Source organism: Anser cygnoides, chromosome Z (assembly GCF_040182565.1).
Source record: "Anser cygnoides isolate HZ-2024a breed goose chromosome Z, Taihu_goose_T2T_genome, whole genome shotgun sequence".
Lineage (NCBI taxonomy): Eukaryota > Metazoa > Chordata > Aves > Anseriformes > Anatidae > Anser > Anser cygnoides.
The window spans coordinates 76,330,693-76,352,566 of NC_089912.1; the positions used below are offsets into that span (position 1 = coordinate 76,330,693).

The following is a 21,874-nucleotide window of genomic DNA, read 5'->3' on the forward strand; positions in this document are numbered from 1 at the left end:
TCACCAGATCTGCTGAAAAACTCATTTGAGATAATTGCTACGATTTATTTCAAACTAAGCTCATGTCCAGTGTTTTGATGTGGTCCTTAGTGAAAGCTTAGATGCCTTTTAAAGCTGTTGTGAACCTGTGGCTAAATAGGGTCCTGTATTATAGTGGACAGTTAAGTCTACTGTAAATACTGTATTGTTAACTTTGAGTGTTTATGTTCACATAACACCACAACACTCTGCAGTTTACAACTGTGGCAAGTTCACAAAAACAGATATGTGATAAGCAAATTCAGTCCATTGAAAGCTGTTACCCTGAGGAGGCTTACTTTATTGAGATAAAAGGCTACCTTCAGGCATCAAACAAGAACGTTTTAGTATGTTAGATGTAGCACACCTCTGTTCTTAGATAACTATCAAAAAAGCAAGTTTATTAAAAGAAAACTAGATCTCCAAAAGTTTTAGATACTTTTATTGAAGAAAACAACTCATTTTTCCAGACAACTCTGCACCTCATGAATTGTTTCCATTAAAAGAGCCCTTTCTTTCCAAAAATAATTATGTAACATCCATCGGTTCAGAATTTGGAACCATCTCAGAAGAAAGCCCTCAAGTACCACCCATTCCACTATAAATTTGAAGGTAACATACAGAAAGACCACATTGTGTGATAAAACATGATTTTTGCAGTTAGCCTAGACATACTATTTTTGAGCCAAGATCATTTAAAGAATGCCACAACACTGTCACTAGATGTTGCATTTACTCAATTTCACAATTAAGTCAAAATCTTATGAAACGTTAATCAGCCTTTTCAAATAATCCTCATAGTTAGTAACACTTGAATAAGTTCTAGTTGAGGAACTACTTCTTTGCATAAGTCAGAACATTAAAACTGAAGTTCAACAGAACTGGTGAAACAAGCTTAAATTTTTAACTGAAGCAGTTTATATATAGTATTAACTTATAATACAAATAAACCTCTCAGTGTACCTGTTTACACTAAAGAGTTCACAGACAAATGCAACACCTTCACAGTTACTTTAAGTCATCTTAAATAAATTCCACTAAAAACACTGTATGGTAGTATTCCACGTATGTCACAAGCAAGCAATCCTTTGTACTCAAAAATATGCACGAGTGAGTGTATTTCCTCTGCCCGCAAATATACTGCCACAAAAAACAAAAACATTCCACCAACTCACGAACTGGTCACCTTGAGCATTTTTTAGCAGTAATTAGAAACGTAACTACGGAGTATGAGGGCACTGTATAACTGACACAGAAACCAACTATAATAAAGTTACAGGTTCAGATTTTTCTTGAGAACAAATGTCTTCCTGGAAAAAGTATCTACCACACTAGCAGACCTTATTAATGTTTTAAAAAGAGCGCTACGAACAGACAGTCAGCACTAACTATATCTGGAACTGCTCTGCGGTACAGGCTGAGCAGATGCTCAAGTCAACAGCAGCCAACTGTGTATCGTGCAAGATGTTGCAGGCTGGGAAGGATGATTATTTTTTTTTAGTTCGGTGGTGCAGAAAAAATGCCCTTCAGCCCAATGTAAACTATTTCTAGATTAATCAGGTAATCTGCAGAAAGAGTAACTACCCCTTCTCAGTACCTATGTAGGCATTGAAGCTTGTTTCACAAACATTACTATTTTAAAGCTTAGTGTTCTTTCAGCTACTATTCAAGTAATTAGACCTGCTTAAACTGAAGCTCCATTTAACATCATTTACATGAAACACATGTAACGAGAAAACTATGAACAAGTGTCATTATGAGGAAGTAGTTCTTTAACTACTTCCTCTTGAAAAAAAGTGCAAATGTACTAGAATTTTTGCTTATACATTCTTGGCCTTACCTGAAGTATGTAGTTGGAAAACATCATAAAGCTGACAATACAAAAAAGCCACAGCCACAGACCATGCGATTATTCTTCCTCACTGGGTAAGAGTCACAGCCTTCACAGGTTAATGTTTTTCAGTGTGTCAAAAAGATCTGTGCAACAACGCTGCTTGTTTCTGCTGCGTGATTCTTCCTGTTTACCTCTACTGTGGTAAGAAAAGATGCTCTGCAGTTTTGATCTATTGGCTATGCTCTTCCTTGCTCTTTTACTGATGTGAAGAGGGTCGTGGCATGTCTTCTTCAATGGGCAGTGGCTGTGCACTTAGGAGAAGACCAGAAGTTTCTTGTATGCATACCAGTCAGATAAAACTTAACAGAACTGCGTGCGCAGCAGAAAAGGAGATACCACTAAGTGACCACAACCTTTTCTAAACTTAAACAGTGCTACACATATATCACATGGGTTTGTGAATGAGTGACCTTTGAAAACAGAGGCATTGGTGACAGCTGCATGTAGAAGATGTAGTAAGAATTAAAAATCTTAATACAGAAGGTTTACATCACATTTTGCTATCAGCTTTTGTAAGTAAGAGTTATAATTAGTGAACACTGTTTTTACATTATGTTATTTTAAGGCCACTACCTTTATCTGGAAGCTTGGCTTCTACATAAGAGTACATAGGTGGATTGATATTACACCACACTGCTTCTTTAAGGTGGTCTTTTTTTTTTTAAGCTTCATTTGACTTCTTGAGGAGCAATCTTAATCTCTAAAGGCAGATTATGTCCTCAAGAATTCACAAAACATTTTCACCTTAATATCACTATAGTCTGTCCATAAATAATTTAGCATGTGTAGACTTTCAAAAAAAAGTAAAATAAAAAATAGAAAACAACCAACTAAACAATGTCACATCCAGTTAGTACTACATTGTTCCCCATTCTCGGTTTTCTTTGCCATTATGCTCCCATCTACTAACAGAGAGGTTAATAAATAACAGGGGAAGCATTTTCCTTTTGCAGTGTATTTGCATGTAATTTCCAATGCCAGCTTTAGCTGAATGCATTTTTTAAGATATTAAAAAGTAGCATAATTTATTTCTGACTAATGACCTCAGCTGACTATTCTAATAACCTAAGATGGATTTTGGAATAGTTTCTTGGGAAAGCATTTCTAAACTGCTCAAAGTTTTTCTGACATTAACTTCCGCAACCTTATTATGATTGTTAGATGAACTCTAATGCATATTTTACCAGGGAAGAACTTTAAGTTTTAACAACCTAATTTCAACAAAAAGAATTTTCAAGGCCCCTGTGTAACTAGCCCATTTCATCACTTGTACATGTATCAAATGTCAAAAACACTAACTGTACAAGTTTACTGAACCAATTATCCAGTCTTGAATAAAGGCTTGTATTTTTCTGTAACCATCAAGTTTAAATAAATTCCCCCCTTCAGAGGGCAGACCTGGTTACAACATCCTAAATCATGCAAACAAAACAGTGAACAACAAACACGACTGTTCTGAAATTAAGCCACATCCAGGACACCAGCAGCCACTAACTGCCTTGAAAGCCAGTCTAATCCTTCAAAAAGTCCTGTACCACTTCGGGCATCACAACCCTGGATATACCAGCTACGGCCACAGCAGAGTTTATGGAGACTCAGCAGTTCCGTAATTTCTTCCACTGAAAGGGCGCCTGCTACATCCTGCAACAGAATCAGATATACAGACTCAATTATTTTTCCGTACTCTGAAGCTTTTTTAACTGATGGCTTAGATTAAGGCTACAGATTACATAAAAGCTTTCCAAACCTCAAAGTCAAATGAAACAGTGACAAGTTCACTACTTGTTATCACAAAAACAAAAACTGACTTAAATCTACTAGGCCCTTTAGCATTATTTTACCAAAATTAAATATTAGGAAAACATCTATATTTTATCCTTTCCATATTACCATTCCCGTTCCTGTAGGGGAGGATTCAGGAAGTTTGAATTTGATACACAAACTCAGGTAAAGAGTAGCAGAATGAAAAAAAAGTCACAAGTACCTGTTTATTAGCAAAGATCAGGAGCAAGGCATCCCGCAATTCCTTCTCTGTTAACAATTTTGCGAGTTCACTGTGTGCTTCACTGACCCTGTCTCTGTGACTGCTATCAATAACAAACACAACCGCTGTGAAAGAAAAAAAAACATTTTACACACATTCACATACAAACTGTCAAGTTAGCTTTCAGCTAACATTTTTTTTCCTAGCAGTCCTTTACATGAAGTTTCTCAGCAGCACACAACTTCAGTTTCAGGAAGACTTTGAAACGCCTTACATACCTCTATACTTTTGACAAAAATCTAGAATTCACCTTGAAACAAGGAAGAAGTCTGCAGTTTTAGGCCTAGTTTAACACAAAGGCTGTGCAAGTTTTAACTGCTTTGGTCTAAACCAGATTTACCTTGTGTGGATTGAGTATCCCTGTGCAAATCATTTTTGATCCATTTATGTTCAGACTCACACACAATGGTTTCATTTCCCTTAGCTGGCTGCAGAACGTACAGTTAAGCCAAATCAGCACAGCTTTCCTGAGCTATGGACTACATATTACAGAGAAGACTACAATGGACTCGACACAGAGACAGTAAGTTTTACTATGCACCACAGAAAGTAACCAAGGTACCAGAAAGACCAGAGAGTTAGGTGGACAGAATTCAAACTCACTGTGTTTTAAATACATGGAGAGATAAATAAATAACACCACCAAAACCAAACAAAACTTACTGCAAGGATGCACCAGGTTAATTGCTTAGATTGTTGTCTCCAGCTTACAATTCTTAAAGGCTGACATAACTCTATGCTACTGGTATTTATTGGGTAAGATTTAATAGATCAACAGAAACCCAAGATCAAATTTTTAAAAGTTTGTGAAGATGGGGGTGATTGAAAATGTTAAAGTTTGCAGTGAAGGCTAAATAACGCACAAAATGCATTTGCAAAACTCAAAACTAATGTTTTCTCATTCCTAAGTATTTCAGGCAATCCACAGTGAATTCATGAAGAGAAGCCCCTTTCTAAGTTGGAAAACAACTACAGAGCACTTACAGAAGGGCAGCGTTAATTTCCAAGTCAGCATCATTTATAACAAATTTTACTAATAAAGTGCTTGATTCTGAAATCTAGTCCACAAGTAGATCTAAGACTGCAATGCAAAGTAAGAAATCGCAGAACTTTGTAGAATTTAGAGGCTCCTAAGACTGAGTATTTTAATTTCAAGTGCTATTTAAACTTTGCACCGGACAAGTACTACTTCTCACTACACAAACTTTGGAACACTGCACCTTGACTGTTGTCAGACAAAACCAGATTTAACAGAAATTCTAATTTTGTTTGGCATTTCATGAACTGTCTGATGGATTTGTGGAGAAGACACCCTTATCATACAGCAGACACAATGAACAACTAGATTAAAATATGTTAGCTCATGAATCTAGCAGCTGAACTTTGTATTAGATGAAAAATGTTCTACGGTTATACATGATTTCTGTTAATTACCTTTTTGGCTCTGAAATACAAGTCAGAAGACAAAATATGGTTTATAAGTTGTATTAGTCTCACCTTGTGTATTGAGATAATAATGCTTCCACAAGGGCCTCAACTTGTGCTTCCCTCCTACATCCCAAATAGTAAACTTCAGATTCTTGTATTCTACTGTTTCAACATTAAAACCTAAATAAAAACATTTGAGTTTTATAATCTTGTCTATGGATATAAGCTAGTCAAATTCTACAGATAAGTCAAACATTCAGAAAATCCTTACATTTAAGTTGTTGCGACTAACCTATTGTTGGAATTGGCTGCATGAATTCATCTTGCTTTAACTTAAACAAAATAGTTGTTTTGCCAGCTCCATCTAATCCTAGAGTGACAACCCGAATTTCCATTTTTGGTCCAATATGTACTCTGTTGTCCTGGAAGAAACAGCATACACAAACAAGTTTTGGAAATTAATGTTAGAAAACCTGTATTTGTAAGATACTTATGTTCTCACTATTTGTGAAGTCATTAAATGGATGGACTGTAAAAGTGCAAGTCAGTTCTGTCAATAATATGGATCACCACTACAGAAGTTACTGGATGTTAACTTTGGATGTTAACTTGTAACTTCTACCTGTGTTATCACATCTCTTAAAAAGCCATCCAAAGACATCTCATGCTTGTACATCTGTACTTAACATTTCAGATTTTTTTTTTATTATCATTTGTGGCTCAAATACCACAAGTTGCTTATAGCAATTAAAATTCTCTGACCAGCAAACTGTTGGTTTTGTAGCTTTTCCACTACGTTTTGTCACATCAATGTTCCCAGCTACAGTTATTTCATTGCAGAAGGCTCCGCTGCTATACTTCTTCACCTCAACCTATTTCCAGACCTTTGCAACTTGAAAACAGCAACATTAATTGCTTTAAGCAGTAATCTGAAATAGTGATTTTAAAACCAAACATATCACAAAATAAGTCTTGGTTTGAGGCAAGGAAAAGAATCCCTATTTGTAGTTCAGACAAAGCTACCATAAAAACTGAATGAACTGAAGCTCACGTTATGAACTGAAATATACAATAGATTTTTTTGGTTTTTAAATACAGGTTTGCAATATTCAAGAAACATAAGCATTCTGCAGGAGTTATGCTGCCGTCATGAAAAAGCCAAGAGACAGAAGGGGTAATTTCATAGTCTGAGCTAAACATACAGCGAATCAGGGACATTTCCAAAGAAAAGTGCTTCTAGCATTCACAAATACTAACTGAATATTTAAAGGAAAGCAGCTGATGTTCAAGGAAAGCTACTGATGTAGCCAGTCATTAAATGTTAAATTATTATTTCTCACACTAATTATAGCACAGTGGTTTTGTTGCTCAAATACCAGACAGTACTCATCATCGGATAAAGTACTGTGGCTTGATGCTGAACTGCCTGAATTTGCTGCAACAAATACAGTATCATAGTGAAGATATATTATTCCTGCTTTCTTTAAAATACACTTTGGCCTTCATAAAGTGGATAGCTGTTATTTCCATGAGATTAAATATACCTTTGTAAAAGTGACAGGAATGCTAGCATCCAGCTGTACATGATCTGCAAGCTCTGTAAATTGTTGCTGCTGTTTCTGTAATGTCTCGAGCAATCTTGTAATTTCCTGTTTGGCCAACACTACTCTACAGTCATCCTAAACAGACAAAAAAACACAAAACCATGCTTTTCTCTCAGTAACATACTTAGTACAAACAAATCAGGACATAAGTAAATATGATAATTGGAAATGAAGTATTTTAAATAGAAATACTCTAGTTAAAGAAACACCTACAAAAAATGTATTTAAAATCATGATACAAATACATAGGCCGTGTCATTCTTCCTTAATACTAGGAGACACTAAATGGTTCTGTGGTTGTAAAAAAAAAAAATCCTTTAACCTTTCTTAGTCCTCTAAGAATAAAGATTAGAAAAGAGAATAATATAATACATAAAGAATATTTATATCATTCACATATCATTCCAGCAGCTGGACTACAGCTGCTGCTTTGCAGCCAACGTACTTAACACAAGATCAAAATCCACTGTTAATAAGAAAACTTGCATAGTTAAAACATACATTTGACTAAGCCACCAGACACTAGTTCTAAACAAATTTTAAAAGTTTGTATAAATATCACATTAATGAAGTGATTTCTCATACTCAATTTACTGTTCACTACATATGCAATTTTGTTATTGTTAAATTAAGAGAATAAAGCACCAACCAGATATTCTTATGTAGCCACTTTTTTCACACATTTAGTATGATACTGAATTGCCCACACTGCAAATGCTAGAGACAGTTATTTAGTCCAAACACAGTTTGTCCTACCAACCTTGCATGACAACTATCTTCAAACATGCATATTAGTAATTACAACTGTAAAATCCTTCCCATTTTTTTTTTTTTTTTTTACGTTTTCTTGTTTCACTTTTCTCTCTCCTCCTCCCCACAAACCTCAAAAACATATTACTCTAAAGAGTCATGTCACAAAATTTATAGCAACTGGACAATTTGATGCTGTTGTACTGACTATCCTTGTTTAACACCCCCTTATAAAGAACATTGGCAATCTCATGTTATATAATTATTGTCTTAAGACAAATAGTCTAAAGGAAAATAAATGCAGAGTACCACACACACTTTGTTTGTAGCCTAAACTTAAATCACGGTGCTAGGTGTGTTATGGGATGTTATGGCTCACTTGCCAACTTACCTGTTGTAGAGTCTTTTCACAATGAAGGCAAGCTGTTGAAACCTGTGACAATAGGATGGTCATGTCTTCTTGCTGTTGCCTAAGCCAAATCAATTTCTCTCTCACATGAGCATCAACAACACTAAGAGCCATTTCCTCCTGACGACAAAGGGTTTCATGAAGATCAGAAAAATAGGCTCGGACACATGAGCGAGCGTTCTCTGCAGTCCCTGGTACCTACAGTGTTACAATCAAAAGAACAAGAGCAATAAGGACACCAGTTGATTGCAGAAGCATATTTTTCATTTCATTCTAATTTCTAAATTATGTTCAGGTCTGCTGAGCTACATCAAAGTTCAAGACCCAGTTATACAGTCTTATCAGCATTAAAACCAAGATCCTCCAAGAACTTACTCCTATAATCAAGTAGCTTATTCATATATATATAAATATTATACACACACCCTACTAGAAATTTTCTACTGACCAGATGTTACTGACCCAGTAATATCACAGCACTCGAGGACAGACATGCAATCTGTCACTGTACTTCAATATTACACTTGTAATTATACAGCTTTTCCTACTGCCTCTCTATTTTCGTGCAGACTAAGAACTACTGTGATGAATTACAAGTTCCCTGCTGTCTCAATAGTGATAGAGAACTTGGTAGAGACAGTAGTCTCATCTCTTGGTAGAGAGAACTTAAGGTCTTGTCTTACTGAGCCTATGTATAATTTTCAAAGCAATTCTTCAAAACGAAAGCATTGTAATAAGGTATGTTATAATTCACTGCTCTGAAAAAAAATTCATTTGTTAGAAGCTTAAGAACAACCTTATAAACCATATTTGAGTTATTATAAACAGCAATTATGTAAAAAAAACAACAAACAACATAGCATACATGTTCTGTATGGGCCATTCCAACTCCATCTTCAACTATTTGTTCTCCTCCTTCTATATGCTGAACTATTCCAACTAATTTTCTTGAATAATCTGAGATTTCTTCTGTGAAAGTTCGTATGCAGTGGGCCATGTCTAAAATGGATGCACGTATCTGGTTTGCTTCTGGTTCCAAGACAGAATGCTATTAATTAAAAAGCAATGTATCAAAGATCAAGCATAAATATCTTCCTTATTCATCTTCTATATCCTTCTAAATATTAAAATCTACATGTATTATATGCATTAAATAAATTACATAAATGCATTAATCAGGAGTTACAGATTATGCTGACACTAAGATACATATCTAGCAATTACACAAGTACATATATAAATTTGTCTGTTTACAATAATTACTTCTAAAAAAAAAGGTGGTTGGACCAAACCAGGTTGGGTGAACCTAGTGTTTACACGATGAATAACAACTTTCAGGACAGCTGATTCAATACCATAACATGTTCAGAAAAGCATCAAATAAAGGGACAGTCCACCTTAATATTTAAGTAACTTACTAAGGTCATAAAAATAATGTTTTTTCCTTGTCATTTTTACTATGGAAGTTATCTGAAATGAAGGAAAAAGGAAAGAACAGCATGGTGTTATTTCTATGAAGACATATCAAGAATCTATCCTTCTCTACTGATAATCTTTCATACTTGAACTGGATAAAAAAATTATGCAAGCCATCCCATGGCATGACACAAAACAAATTCTTATTAGTACCTTATGACCTTGATGCTTCCCATATTCTTTGCAGACACAACACATAAGAGGACTGGCCTGACAGCCCTCTTCTAAACAAACAAACTCAATAGCATGCACTTGGTGTTGGGAGCACATGGTCTTCTCATGAGGCTTATCAGCAAGAGGTACACGCTTGTGTTTCGCTAGTGTCTTTGTAGAATGAGTAAGCTGGGAACAGTCTGCACACAGGTGAGTGGCACAAACAGTGCAATAAACAGATGCAACATGGGCTTCATCTTCATCGCAACGAATGATACTCTAAAAAAAACAAAGAAAAAAGTTGTTAATATTTCATGCCAATTACTGGGAAAAACAAACAAAAACAAAGACCTGTCACCAATATAGACTGCTTTGAAAACTTGATTTTAAGTTCCTAATAGATCTTTACAAAATAAAAGTCAGTTTTCTTTACCATAAACTCCAATATATTATTCTCGGAGTGTTCAGTGATTCTATAATATAAACTTCAGTAGAAGTTGTAAAGATTTGAAGGCTAAAATAAATCAGGCTCCAGACATTTCCTTCAGAGAGAAATTTACAGAGAGACAAAACACCAACAGAAAAATATATACGTAGAACTATCACCTACTCCTAGAATACCTTCTGCATACCAGTTGTTAATAATGAGGTGCTAAATCAGTCAATTTTGATAATGAACTGCTATCACATGATGTAGTCATATCAAAAGACTACAGAAGGCAACTATTCGGAACAAGGAGTTGCTGTGAAGTCTTTAGGAAGAGTTTAGAAGAGTTTTCTAGAACTTATTAGAAAATTACTGTAAATAAAATATCTAAATGAGTAAACTTTTAAAAAATCTTAGAAGTCTAAAAAAGGGGGAAATACACATGCTTCATGTAACTACTACCTTTTTGATTTAGTCAGTGCATATTAGAATTGAATTATGAAGCAATTACTTAAAACCTTAATACTAGATACTAAAAGAAAATAGCTTTAATCGTGAAATTACATTTGCCAAGGAAGTTACTTTTTTTTTTCCTATCTAAAGAATATTTTAAGCAAACTTAACAAAGTTTTTTTTTTTTTTTTTTTTTTTTTTTTTTTTTTTTTTCCCAAACTCAGTACCTCTCCAGAGAGACCAATGGCTTCTTCTGCTGTCCCACACTGCCCAGCAGGTCCATTCTGCAAACGTTCCAAGAGTTCCAACAGAGCAAAATTCTTTTTCAAGCCCCAGACACCAGAATCTCCTATTTTTGAGGAAGAATTAAATGAGGGGGAGGAGAGGAAGAGGAGAATCAGCATCTCCACAATCCACAGGCAAGATTCTGACAAATACTAGGACATATAATTATGGTGAGATACCACTATCACACTTTCTATCTAAGCTCACACTACCTTTCTATCCTCTTCTTTCCTTCCATCATGGAACTATTTATTGTTTATGCAGATTTTCCCTACTTAAGAAATGCCAAGACTATTAAATGCTTATAAAAACTCAGTAAGAACACTTGTAAAATGATCTGTGAAAGCTAACAACTACAGACTATAAGGAACACAAACTATAATGCATGTTATACAATTTAATAAATTTTGCACATCATTAACATTTCTACTGTACTAACAGAAGCTATGAAGAATTCACACTGACCAACCTCATATTCCCTGATCACAAGATGCAACACCTACTGCAGACCTCATCCCAGTAAAAAAAAAAAAGAAAGAACTAAAACAATGTTTAGAACTATTTGATAGAGAAAAAGATCTACTTTCCTGCAGGGAGCATGAGAGAGAGAAGTCTATGTCTACTGCTGCATCACCCTTATTTTGTAGAGGTTAATAGGAAGCAACACAATGAACATCAAAAACACAATAGCATCCTGGAGACTGCTGCTAAATGCTACCTCAGTAGGCTACGTAGCATATGAAAACCTTAGTGATTACTTCTCCAAGAAAATATCACCCACTGACTTTTTTCAGCAACAGTATCATTAAGACATTTTCTCCGTTGAAGTACCACCTGTGAGCACTACTAGATGTTTACTTTTTAGTCATTACAAAATCACCGAATGGTTAAGGTTAGAAGGGTCCTCTGGAAGTTATCAAGTAAGGCTACCTACAGCAGGTTGGCCAGGACCATGTCCAGATGGCTTTTGAAGATCTCAGAGGAAGGAGACTCCACAACCACTCTGGGTAGTCTGTTCCATTGTTCCATCACCCGCACTGTGAAGAAACACTTCCTGATGTTCAGTGGGAATATCCTGTGTTCCATTTTGTGCCCATTGCCTCTTGTCTTGATGTTGGACACCACTAAAAAAGAGCCTGGCTCTATCTTCTTTGCACCCTCCCTTCATGTATTTATACACACTGATAAGACCACCTATTTCCCCCCACAACCCCATGCCTGAACAGTCCCACCTCTCTTCATCCTCTCCTCATAGGAGAGATACTCCAGTCCCTGCATCATCTTTGTGGCCCTTTGTTGGACCACCTCTGGTAGCTCCATGTCCCTCTTGTACTAGGGGCCCAGAACTGGACACAGCTCTCCAGGTGTCTCACCAGTACTGAGCAGGGGGAAGGATCACCTCCCTCAGCCTATTGGCAACGCTCCTCCTAACGCAGCCCAAGACACCATTAGCCTTCCTTGCTTCAAGGGCACACCACGATGCCAAAGTCCTTTTCTGCAAAGCTGCCCTCCAGCTGGTTGGCCCATTCTCTTCTGTCATTCTCTTCCTGAGAGAGACATAATTACTTTCTTAAGTGGAAAACCTCTAGCATCTTCCTCACAGCAAAGAGGTTATATATATTAGAAACGTGATAGTACACATTCTAGTAGGATGCCATCAGGTATTCCTCAAATGGGCTGCATGCTATTTTCAAGGACTGAGTTGTCCTTGTTTCAGCTGGGATAGTTAGTTTTCTTCCTAGTGCTGTGTTTTGGATTTAGGATGAGAATAATGCTGGTAACATACCAATGCTTTAATACAAGTATTTCTCAGCCACAACTAATTCGAGGACTTTTCAGCTTCTCAAACCACCCTGTCAGCAAGGAGGCTGGCGGTGCAAAAGCTGCGAGGGGACAGAACCAAGACAGCTGGGCCAGACACAACACTGCTCAGGGTCTGCCTGGGCATCGGTCAGCGAGCAAGTGCATTGTGTATCATTTGTTTTGTATATCCTTTTATCATTAGTATTCCTCTACCTTCCTTTTCTGTCCTATTAAACTGTCTTTATTTCAACCCACATATTTTCGCCCCCTTTTCCCCCTCTGTTTCTCCCCCCCAAACACACTGGGGAGTGTGGGGAGGTGGAGTGAACAAATGGCCACGTGGTGCATAGCTGCCTGCTGGGTTAAACCACAGCACAAGTATACAGAACCCAATGTTTTTGTGATTATACATCTAGAGAGTTATTTTTGATTAGCTACAGTAGGCTCACTACCACAGCTGAATCACAACTATATATTTCCAGAAACCTGGATGATCTGACAAGAGTTATTTTTAAAGGAGCTGTGTGTTGAATTCACTCAGGCTCTCCTCACAGAAGAGATATTAGGGTACCATTTCTGTATTCTAGAATATTCTATATTCTATGGTTTCTAGAGTACCAGAACTTGAGTACCATTTCTGTATTCTTGTTGTTTTTAATTTCAGGGGCAGATCAGTTTTTGAGGATATCTACAGCCTGAACTGTGCATTATTACTACACAGTTTGGGATCAGTTTAAGTCCTAATTAACACTAACAAGGCTGTTCATATACAGCACATATAGCCAATCCAGGTACAGGTTGTAATTATTTGTTAATGGTCCCTAATTTGGAAGGGACAAATCAAGAAGCATGTGCTCTTTCTCCAGCCTCCACACTATAATAAACTCAAAGAAGATGTCTCCTGCTGTTGGTATATGGACTTTATTATGATCTGTTCACCAAAATTGGTGACATAGATAAATATTGGTCTACAATTACCTTAAAGGAGGGTATAGTGAGGTGGGGATCAGTCTCTTCTCCCAGGCACCAACTGATAAGATGAGGGGAAATGGCCTCAAGTTGTGCTGAGGGGAGGTTTAGATTGGATGCTAGGAAAGATTTCCTTACTGAAAGGGATGTGCAGCATTGGAACAGGCTGCCCAGGGAAGTGGTTGAGTCAGCATCCCTGGAGGTCTTCAACAAATGTGTAGATACAGAGCTTAGGGACGTGGTTTAATGGTGGACTTGGCAGTGCTAGGTTAAAGGTTGGATTAGATGATCCTGGAGGTCTTTCCCAGCCTAAATGATTCTTTGATTCTCAAGCTAATAAGGGAAAACCAATCCCCATTGAACCTCCAAATATCCTGTTTTCCTAAAAAGTATCATAGAATCCATGAATGCTTATGATTTCATAATAAATTATTTTCCCCAGCACTTGAAACCACCTATCTATGATCAAAGACAAGCTTAAAAAGTTACTTAATTATACCCAACATGACTGCTGAATACAAAGAGAGCACTTCTCTGGGCACTGAAAGAAAGGCAAAGTTTTCTCACGTAACATTGATGTTATTCAGATGTTTACTGAAGAACACAGACTGTTTACTGTAGGAAAACAAATATGGGGATTTTGCTAGCTTTGAGTACAATGATAGAAACTACAACACTCGCAATGCTACAGGCAGAGCAAAGGTACTAATGTGCATACTTTTATATAACCAACGACACATCCAGAAGTGCCTTGTTGTATTTGTACATAACCTGTATTAGCTGATATTGACTCATCTATTTTATTACCTTTTGAACTGTGTTCACAAGAAAAGATAGAAGCACTTGTGACTGCTTTAGTTAACTTAAATTTTGCTTCAAGCATGATCTGGAAAATACAATTTTAGAAAGCAATGCCAAATCCAGAAGAAAGCTGGGCTGCCTCTCATAATTCAGATGTAAAGATTAGCAGAACAGCAACTGGAGCCAGAAGTTGGTTCAGAGATCAGGTGGTCTCTAGAAGCTCTTGACATTTTCAGTCCACATATTTCGTGTCTGACAGGAGTCTGCATCTGACATGAACTCACAGAAACTATATCCCAAGTGTCTACTCAAAGAGAAAGTCCAGGCCACTTGAACTGTCTGGTTCTGCTGAGTGTTTCATCTCTTCTGAATTATGCTGCCCTGTGGTGGCCTGGTAGCTGTACAACCTCTGCATCCTTCAGGAATTCAGATGTCATCTCAATGATCCTATACAGGCATTCGGCCTTTCTCGCTCAGCACTGAGATCTGGCAAACACTCCATAAATTTTGGTGTATAGTACTAGTGAGAGTAATGTTCCAAACAGACACTGACTACCGTGATTTGCATGCAGTTATAGTAACCAGAAGAACCATCCACCCATCCCAAATACTCATGTTTCACTGCTCCTCAGCTTGGTACCCACAGCTAGACAGTAACCAGCATTTTCATCATTGGGATCTCCAGCTCCCAAGCAGTTTGGATTTGCAGCACACAGAGATACAAGTCAAAAAGGATCTTTGTAGAATTACACACATGCTTCAAATATATTCACCACATAAAGGGCAATGCTTTTAAGGGTCAGATGTGTCACAATATTGCTTGCAAGGAAGGGTTCCACAAAGGCGACAACAACAGATCCGCAAGTTCTGTTCAAACCCAAACAATTGCATGATTCTGTGATCAGCAAAAGGCCACACATTTTAGCAAGTATTCTGTTTCTGGAAAAAGGGCCTATCAGGAATTGGCTGGTAACTTTGAAGCTTGGTATAAAGCAAGGGCATGTCACTGATCTCTGCACCTACCAATTCCACAACAGAAGCTTTTTCCACTACAGGTAGCACTACCAACACCCAGTCTAAGCCAAGTGTTCTTCCCAAAACCAAATGTGAAGAAAACCCCTAATTCTTGTTTAAGTTTTTGTCTGCCATAGTTCTTGAAGGAGTTTCCAAAGATTATGTTCTGGTCTTCCACAACTACAGTGAGCACAAGCACAGTCATCTGCTTTGATATATTCTGACTTCAGAGCCTAGTTACATTTTAGCTCCAGTACTCCCACCAGGATCACTGTGTTTTGAAAAACGGAACAAGGAAGAAAGTAATCTCATTACAAGTTGAAGAAATACAGAGTGCAACATCCTTTTTTTAAGACCTAAATTCTTTCAAATAATTTTGTAATGAGAACCTGGATTTTCTGACACTGTATCTAGAAAGATTTCTGAACACTAACTCCTAAAGAACAAACCAGAGAAAAGTGGCTAGATGGTTCTCTTTGCACTGTTTAGTACAGCACTGTCCCATAGCAAAATGACTGTGCACAACCCTCAGTTACTACAGTATATAATATGCACTGTCAATGTGAATCAATATGATTGCTGATGCAGACCTTAAAGATCCAGATTAGCCATTATTCCAATACTCTTTAATAGCAGAGTATGCTATATACATGCACGCTCACCAAAACAATAAACCTACTTATCAAACAGATATATAGCAAATTAACCCTTAAGTAAACATTGTTTTTAGCCTTTAAGCAAACACTAGATAAGGCTGAGAGAAGACAAAGGTGCAGAATCATTACAGAGCTCCTTATAAAACTACTTCCTCTATGTTTATAAAAAAACAATCTAGCCTTGATAAAAAGTATTCCCCGTGGCTTACATTCTAGTGTCTGATTTTAGTCACATTAGTCTTCTCCTGTTCCATGTCTAACATGAAGAGAAAGCCAAGCCATAATAGGCAAAGCAGAATTAATTTATAGAAACATAACCAACAGAAGAGATCAGAAAAAAACTCTGGAGGTATTCTACCTTACAATCTATTTTCTACTTTGTAATTGAAATAAAAATTAAACTTTGGGAGAAACAAAGTCACACTGATTTTTACAATCTTACTATACTTTTAAAATTATATATCCTGAAATTTGCTAGTATACGTTAAGGATCATCAGTGTACTGTTAATCTTGGGCACAGATGGAAGAACAGGAAAGCTTACAAGTATAAATCTCCACTATTAATCTACTGTAACAGAATTTATAACCAGTAAGCAACTACAAAACATTCTCTGTTATACAGAAAGTCATATCTCATTTCACTAGTATCTACCATAAAGTTTACATGTTTGAGGAAAAGCCACTTTGCTTCTTTTTATACTAAACCTACTATAAAAATGCTGTGTACTCAGCATATATTTTCAACACAATTGATCAAGTATTTATTTTATATTAAAAAAACAACACTAAAACATGAGTTGTGTAAATACATCTGTTTAGTCTCTTAGACTTCAGTTCAAATTCTGCTTTGGTAACAAGTGTAAAAGAGTCTAGTGATCTCATCCTCATGCCTACAAGGGATGTTTGTGCCCATTACAAAACCATCGCACAATCTGACTGCCTCTTTTCCAACGAAGACGATGACATGAATAGCAGGAAGTATGTCAGCCAGGAACGAGATAGCAACAGAGCTGCATGGAGACACTACGATGGAGTCCAGCCAGCAACACAAATGCCGTTTTCAAATGCATGAAGCTTGTCTGGGGAAGGATTATAAATAACACCAGTAATAAAAGAGCGACTGGTGTCTAAATACCTGAACAAAGCAGAGAGAATGGTATCAAAGCAGAGAGAATGTTATGTTATAGCCACATTTTCTTGTACAATGTTTTGAAATTTTATCTTAGCACTCAAACACTAGCAAAAGAATATGTAAATGTAAACAACAATGGGATGCATTCCCTGAAGTATGCCAAAGTCTGCACACATCAGCTGAACAAGTTTTAATGACAGAAAGTAGTTCAGGTTCTGTAACATGATGATCACAGAAGAGTTTACCTGAGCCGTATTACTAAAGGCCTCCTTAGCAGAGCTGCTTGGCTAAAGTGAAAAGCCGGTCTCCGACATAAGCACACCCTTCCTAACAGTTCTCTGGTCTACGTACTTTGCAAAACAAACAAACAAACCAAAGCACCACCCCACACACACACACACAAAAAAAAAGCACAAAAAAATCCAATCCCACATGGGATAGGGAAGAGAAAAAGCAGGTTGCTAGAAATGAATCACCTCTTCTCCCACATAAGAATATTCCGAGGGAAAAAAACTTTCTAAAAGGAGTCTTCTTCTAAAGAGACTGTTACATAGATTATGCTGTGTAAATAAACAATATCCAGAACATACGGCTTCAGACATCTGAAAATTGAAAAATTTTTTCTATTACATCTTTTTTGTTGTTAAAGAATGTTAATTCAGTTGACAGCTCACATACCTTCAACAAGCATACGCTCACTTAAAATTGTCCATTGGAAGATTGGTCACATTAAAAAAACTGTCTCAAACAAAAAATAAATCTATTTGGTCTACTCTGCAAGTAACGTGGTTTGGACAGGCTTCAGTATTACCAGTTCTTTACTAAGTCAAGCCTTTACTAAGCCTTTACTAAGCCTTTACTAAGCCTTTTCCATGATGGCAAGATTTTTATGAACTATCAGAATATTTTGCTGAACACGTAAACACATTGCCAGTTCTTAATCGTAGACTTTATGTATCCTGACAAAATACTTCTAATCCTGCCTTCTCAAATGGTGACATACTCATAGAAGAAAGAGGCCAGCAAATTCAAACCAAGCATCCACTTCAGAAGGGGGGGGGGGGGGGGGGGAAGACAGCCTTCATATAGCTCCCTGCGTACCTCTTAAAGGTAGGATTAAAGGAAGGATTCTCAAGAATCCTTCTGAAAAGCTAGAAAAATGTAAAATTAAATGATTTAGTAATACAATTTAATATTAGTAAGAGCAAGGGAAAAAAAGCAATTCTATCTGCTTAATTATAGCACAGGTTAAATGACTATTAGATTAAAAGCATCCATAAAATCCACAGCTACTGACTAAGGAATTTTGTTCAATGCACATAGCCTTATGCCTCGTTTATAAAACTTCTCTTTTGACAGAACTTTCTTTTGACAGCAGTACTATAAGCTAGGTTTAGATACTACACGGCTGCCTGAGGCTAACTCACTAAAGCGCAGAACATCAATTGCAGAAATGTGCGAAAACAGAGCTTGTTTCCTCACTGGCCATCACATGGACAGGAAGGAAGAACGAGAAGTTGCTTTTATCATATCCAGGGTTGACGTACCTCCCTCCCACCTCCGCTCCTGAGCTCTCTGTTGGAAAAAGAACCACTAGCTCTGCAGGTGTAACTAACAGCAGCAACAATGAGGTGGTTAGGACAAGACAAATGCACAGACTCCTAAAAAAGGGATCACGACAAGATGCCCTCTACAAAGCACATTTTTACATGCTGTAAACAATATTTCATGAGACAATTCTTACAGAGCTGGTGAGCTGCAAAGTAGATGGCCCAATTCTGCCCCAGATCATCAAGCAGAACATGTTTATCCACAGAAGTATTTTTACTCTTGAGCTGTTTTGCTAAAGTTTTTTTGAGCAACTGCTGGTCATAGCATATCATTTGTCTTTTCAGAACTAGCCATTTCTTCCCTCTTCCTCTGTATAGAAGCACTACTAAACTTCTAAGGCTTCTATTTCATCAGAAGCTCCTAATTATTATATAAGATGAAGCTTTTATAAAAACACTATGTTTTTTTCAACTATGTTAAACCTAAAGCTCAAAAAAACAAGACTCTACAGGATACTTTCAGTTGTCTGATAAAACAGACAGTAAAAATTACTCAGTGACAAGTTCCCTATTACAGTAAAAAGAGTGTCTGCTTTTAGTTTACAAGATACAAGCAGAGGTCTTAAACAGAAGTTTCACAAGAGCAAGTTTGATTCTCGTGCACTAACTTATTCCTCATAAAAGCACGCTTTCAGCTGTACAATCATAGATAAAATATATGTTGTAACTCTTTTAACCACATACCCTCCTGCTGTCTTCCCCCACACCCCAAACTCCTCTTTCATATGATATATGACCCTGGTAATTCTTTTCCTGACTTCTGTTTCCATGAAAGTGTCCCAGAATGTGCCTTAATATTTCGTCTCACTCTAGCAAATTCTCTCACTTCAAAGTAAATTCTTATTCAAGCTAATTTGATAATTATACATTCCTTTCACAGACTACTGTTCTAGAGATCTCTCACTCTGAGGATTCTCCTCCATCCAACTCTTCTTTTCCCACTGTGGTATTCAAAGCTACTGTAGCCAGTTCTGTAAACAAGTTCATCTTGGTACAAATTCTTCTGATAACTTGTTTTCTCTGTAACCCTATGCTCACTATGCAATTCCTATTCTAAAGGAATTACAAACATGTGTCATCTTTGCCTAAAATAAACTCCAACTGTGGGATAAAAGCTGTTTCTTATGCTTTCAAGTACTCGCTGCATACACTTCTGCAATAATGAAATTCCTGTTCAAAGTATGAGTTTCAACCTTGACAACTCCAGTATGCGTTACTTCATATTTAGAACTACTCTACATTTTAAAAGGAGGTTTGTTATTACTGGTACTTTCCCGTATATCACTTCATCATGAATCTGGACAAAACTGTTTGTCAAAGAAAATCTATTTAATTGCATAGCTTATTTACTATTTAGGATAACAGGAAAACAATGCCCACACAGGAACCTGAAAACGCTAGCTTAAAATAGACTGGCCACTTTGTAAATAGAAGTTTACAAAAATGCTTTAAGGTATGAAGCTTGTAAGCCCAAGTTCAAGAAGAAGATAATGTTCAAAACTTAGGACTTAATTTTTCTGAGATACCTATCTCACTAATGCTTAACAGTGCTACAAGCTTCTCTGAAGGAAAAAGAACATACCACATTTATTAATTGGAAATATTAAAATACATCACTAGGAAGGTCCTCCACTGTAAAAAAAAAAAGTCAACACATTTAGCTCACCCATATTATTGAGTCCTGTGCACTATCTACATATGCCATCTAGCTATTCATTTTAATGTATATCATCAATTTTCAGCAGAATCAAAGCAAGAAATTGTAGATTCTGACCAAGTATACGACTGTCTGCAGGCAGGCCTGTAACAGAAATCAGTTCTTGTTCTGCTTTTGGTACAACCTCACAGTACTCTAAATATCCTGGGCTGACCGCTTTTAAGAACTTTAGACTTAATTTTCCTTACCTAATTCAGTAACTTGTCGATCAAAAGGACAACGAACTGCTCTGCCATGAAGGGGAAGCCGGGTTAGACAGTCATGGCAGACAGTATGGCCACACAGAAGCAGTCGGGGAACTTTGTCACCTTGCAGAGAAAACACATCTTCACAGACTCCACACTCGAGAACCTACAATTTAAGAAGAGGCCATATTTGTTTTCAAGCTGATGAAGAGGGGAAGACTTCATACAATAAGCCATTTGACACATTTTATTTTATAACAGTTTCTGCAATCACAGCAGATAGGCTGATTCATTAATTTTGACACATAAAGAATGATCATAAGAGTAGCAGAAGAAGAAAAGAGACCAGAACTCTCCAGCATCCTCCTGCAAGATCACCCCTAGTTCACTTCCATTTCATGCACCACCACAAGAAGATCCCACTTGTCAATCAGCACACCTAAGAAAACCGATGCTTCCTTACAGAAAAAAAAAAAAGGAAACAAGGGGCAAGACCCTGCTAAAGCAGACAGGCAGCTGGTGGAGGAAGTTTCTATTCACATCTGATGCGCGTAAAAAGGTCAGTCATACCGAACCAGCCACTTATGAAGCTACAAACGCAGCATCGAGGTAGCAGGAACAAACAGCGGGGGGGAGAAGAACACCTTAAACGGCTGACAAAAAGAGCAAAATCGATCACCGTGTGGAAAAAAACAAAAACAAGACAACCCGTAATACAACAGCGCCAGCTAACCGCGCGTCTCCCCGCCGGGCCGCCCTCCCCCAGGAATGCGACGCCTGCTCGCTCCGGGACAGCTCCCGGCTTCGGGGCGGCCTCCCCCGTCCTCGCAACCCCCTCACGGCGACCCCGGCCGGCCGCAGGAGGGCACAGCCCGCCTCACCTTCACGGCGGCTCCCGCCGAGCCCCGGCTGCCGCCGCCAACAGTGCTGGAGGCGCGGCCGCCGTCCTGCGCTGCCCCGGCCCTGTTTACAGCCAGCGCCGCCATCTTGAGGGGGCGGGCAGCGGGAAGGGGCCGGCCGCCGCCCTGAGGGCACCGCCCCGCTG

General features: G+C 37.6%; 1 protein-coding gene across 2 annotated transcripts; it reads right to left on the minus strand.

Annotated features, from left to right (window-relative positions):
- Positions 1 to 442: 442 nt before the first annotated feature.
- On the minus strand, positions 443 to 21,869 carry TRIM23 (tripartite motif containing 23). Of its 2 annotated transcripts, XM_048079487.2 has the most exons (11): positions 21,711 to 21,869; positions 20,833 to 20,995; positions 10,884 to 11,005; positions 9,777 to 10,055; positions 9,013 to 9,195; positions 8,130 to 8,345; positions 6,929 to 7,063; positions 5,677 to 5,806; positions 5,454 to 5,564; positions 3,897 to 4,021; positions 443 to 3,553 (listed from the first exon to the last, which is right to left on the minus strand). In XM_048079487.2, the coding sequence occupies exons 1-11, from the start codon at positions 21,813 to 21,815 to the stop codon at positions 3,374 to 3,376; spliced, it is 1,749 nt and encodes a 582-aa protein (XP_047935444.1). In that variant the 5' UTR covers positions 21,816 to 21,869; the 3' UTR covers positions 443 to 3,373. The 2 variants fall into 2 exon arrangements, with proteins under 2 accessions (XP_047935444.1, XP_066844827.1); XM_066988726.1 differs by lacking the exon at positions 5,454 to 5,564.
- Positions 21,870 to 21,874: the final 5 nt, after the last annotated feature.

Bases quoted from the DNA above. Each gene is read 5' to 3' on its own strand.
- TRIM23 (XM_048079487.2), bottom strand. From the start codon at position 21,815: ATGGCGGCGCTGGCTGTAAACAGGGCCGGGGCAGCGCAGGACGGCGGC. The intron at 8,346-9,012 runs GTATGCTATGTT...GTAACACTGTAG, and splicing joins GAATGGCCCATACAGAACAT to GTACCAGGGACTGCAGAGAA. The intron at 5,807-6,928 runs GTATATTTAATC...TGTTTCTTCCAG, and splicing joins TTCCTGTCACTTTTACAAAG to GACAACAGAGTACATATTGG.